Raw genomic sequence first — 1986 nt, 5'->3', positions numbered from 1 at the left:
GGTTTCAGGGGGGCAGCTGTGGCACCCAGTTCTGCAGAGGGAGGGAATGCCGTGCTTTTGTGTGTCCCCATTTGGGGACCACACGCACGTTTAGCACCGAGGAGCACAGGAGAGGGACGTGAAGGGACGGTGACTGCCTTGCGTAGTGCTGAGAGTCCCTGCTCCCACGGCAGGTTTAACAGGGCGTCTCTGATCAACGTGGGCTTCCTGGAGAGCGGCAATGACACCGACTACATCGCGATGCATGACGTCGATCTCCTGCCTCTCAACGAGCAGCTGGACTACAGCTTCCCGGAGGCAGGGCCCTTCCACGTGGCATCTCCAGAGCTGCACCCGCTCTACCACTACAAGACCTACGTGGGCGGCATACTGCTGCTCACCAAGCAGCACTATGAGTTGGTGAGAGTGTGCGCCTGGGACGCCCTGGCCAGTTTGGGGCAGAGGCTACGACGTTGTCTTGGTGAACAGTTGTTCGTTTTGTGCTCTGCACCCAGGAAGGGGGGAAAGGAGCCAAAATGCTTTGGGGATAGAGCCTGCGGTATGAGCTGGTGGGGGCAGGAGGGAGGAGGCTGCACAGGTACTCAGGGCTTGTTATGCTGGTGTCTGCTCCTCTGTGGCACATGGAGTTATGCTGAACCAGACCTCAGACAGTATGGTGCTTGTCTTGTTCCAGTGCAATGGCATGTCCAACCGCTTCTGGGGCTGGGGACGGGAGGATGATGAGTTTTATCGACGTATCAAAGGAGCTGGTCTCCAGGTAAGGGGTGCTCGGTGGTCTCCTAGGTTGAAACTGCCCTTCTTGTCTTCCCACATGGCCCCTGCCTGTAACCACCCAGTTCATGACCTGGGGAAGACATCCCTTCTGCACTCCCCACTGCAGTAGCAGGTGCAGCAAGTTTTCCAGTAGCTTTATAGGAGCTTTCTCTCCTTCCAGGTTCGCCGTCCCTCTGGAATCACAACAGGATACGAGACTTTCCAGCACCTGCATGACCCAGCCTGGAGGAAGAGAGACCAGAAGCGCATTGCTGCACAGAAGCAGGTGAGACCTCAGTGAGGTCAACAGGAACCATGGGAGGTTTGGGTTATGATCTCCACATGCTGTGAGCCCTCCTTGCTTGTGTCCTCCCCTGGCAGCTCTGTGCTCCTTCCCCAGGTACTGCGTGTTCCCCCTCTGCTGGAAGCCAGCATGGGCTGAATGGTCTTTCTCTTCCTCAGGAGCAGTTTAAGGTGGATCGGGAGGGAGGTCTGAACAACGTGAGGTACCGAATCGAGTCACGGACAGCTCTGAGTGTGGCAGGAGCCCCTTGCACTGTCCTTAATATCTTGCTGGAGTGTGACGCAAGCGAGACCCCGTGGTGCACGTTTGGCTGAGCCTGCCTCCCATGTGCCGTGCTTGTGCCAAGATGCCGAGGCTGCTGCTGAGCTGCTGGGAGCCAGCAGGATTTTTGCAGTGGACAAGCATGGTGGTGCTGGCAAGACACAGAGGAAAAGGCCAAGAACCAGGCTTTGCTGGGACCAGCAGAAGAGGCTGAGAGCGGGACTAGGCAGCGGTGCTGCGGACGCTGGTGCTGCCTCCCAGGGCAGGTGCAGGAGACAGTTTTCCTGCACCAGACATGGCTGAGCTGCCACCCAGCTCAGAGGACAATAAAAGAACTATCAGGGCACCTGTGGGCTGTGAGTGCCACAGCCCGCGCTGCGCTGCTCCTTTTTCCTGATGCCTTCACCTCACTGGCTTCAGCACGCCTGGTCCTGGCTTGGCCCTGGCTGTGCTCTGTCAGGACAGGCAATCTGCTCTGGGTCAGAGGCCCAGCCAGTCTGAAACGGACTCCAAGTGAGATGGTGTCTGCATTTCAGCTGCCAGGTTACCCCTAGGGCTGTGCTGTGGTCCCTTTGTTGCAGGAAGTGGTTGAGGTTGAGCCCTGAGCCCCAGTGTCTGCAGCTCTGCTGGGTGTCAGCACTTGAGGTAGTCCAGGACTTTTCTCTGTG

The 1986-nt window shown here is 57.9% G+C and overlaps 1 protein-coding gene across 1 annotated transcript; it reads left to right on the top strand.

The window, feature by feature from the left end:
- Positions 1 to 170: 170 nt before the first annotated feature.
- Positions 171 to 1542, top strand: B4GALT7 (xylosylprotein beta 1,4-galactosyltransferase, polypeptide 7). The gene is made up of 4 exons (XM_008941934.1): positions 171 to 399; positions 674 to 757; positions 935 to 1039; positions 1216 to 1542. The coding sequence occupies exons 1-4, from the start codon at positions 241 to 243 to the stop codon at positions 1369 to 1371; spliced, it is 504 nt and encodes a 167-aa protein (XP_008940182.1). The 5' UTR covers positions 171 to 240; the 3' UTR covers positions 1372 to 1542.
- The last annotated feature ends 444 nt before the right edge of the window (positions 1543 to 1986 follow it).

The sequence above is a fragment of the Merops nubicus genome, unplaced genomic scaffold, assembly GCF_000691845.1.
Source record: "Merops nubicus isolate BGI_N331 unplaced genomic scaffold, ASM69184v1 scaffold34436, whole genome shotgun sequence".
NCBI classification, from domain to species: Eukaryota; Metazoa; Chordata; class Aves; order Coraciiformes; family Meropidae; genus Merops; species Merops nubicus.
Note: the sequence above shows the minus strand (reverse complement) of the source record. Positions and strands in the feature narration are given on the sequence as shown.

Coding starts and splice junctions, on each gene's coding strand:
- B4GALT7 (XM_008941934.1), top strand. CDS start 241: ATGCATGACGTCGATCTCCTGCCTCTCAACGAGCAGCTGGACTACAGC. Junction 400..673: donor CCAAGCAGCACTATGAGTTG/GTGAGAGTGTGC, acceptor GTCTTGTTCCAG/TGCAATGGCATGTCCAACCG. Junction 758..934: donor TCAAAGGAGCTGGTCTCCAG/GTAAGGGGTGCT, acceptor CTCTCCTTCCAG/GTTCGCCGTCCCTCTGGAAT.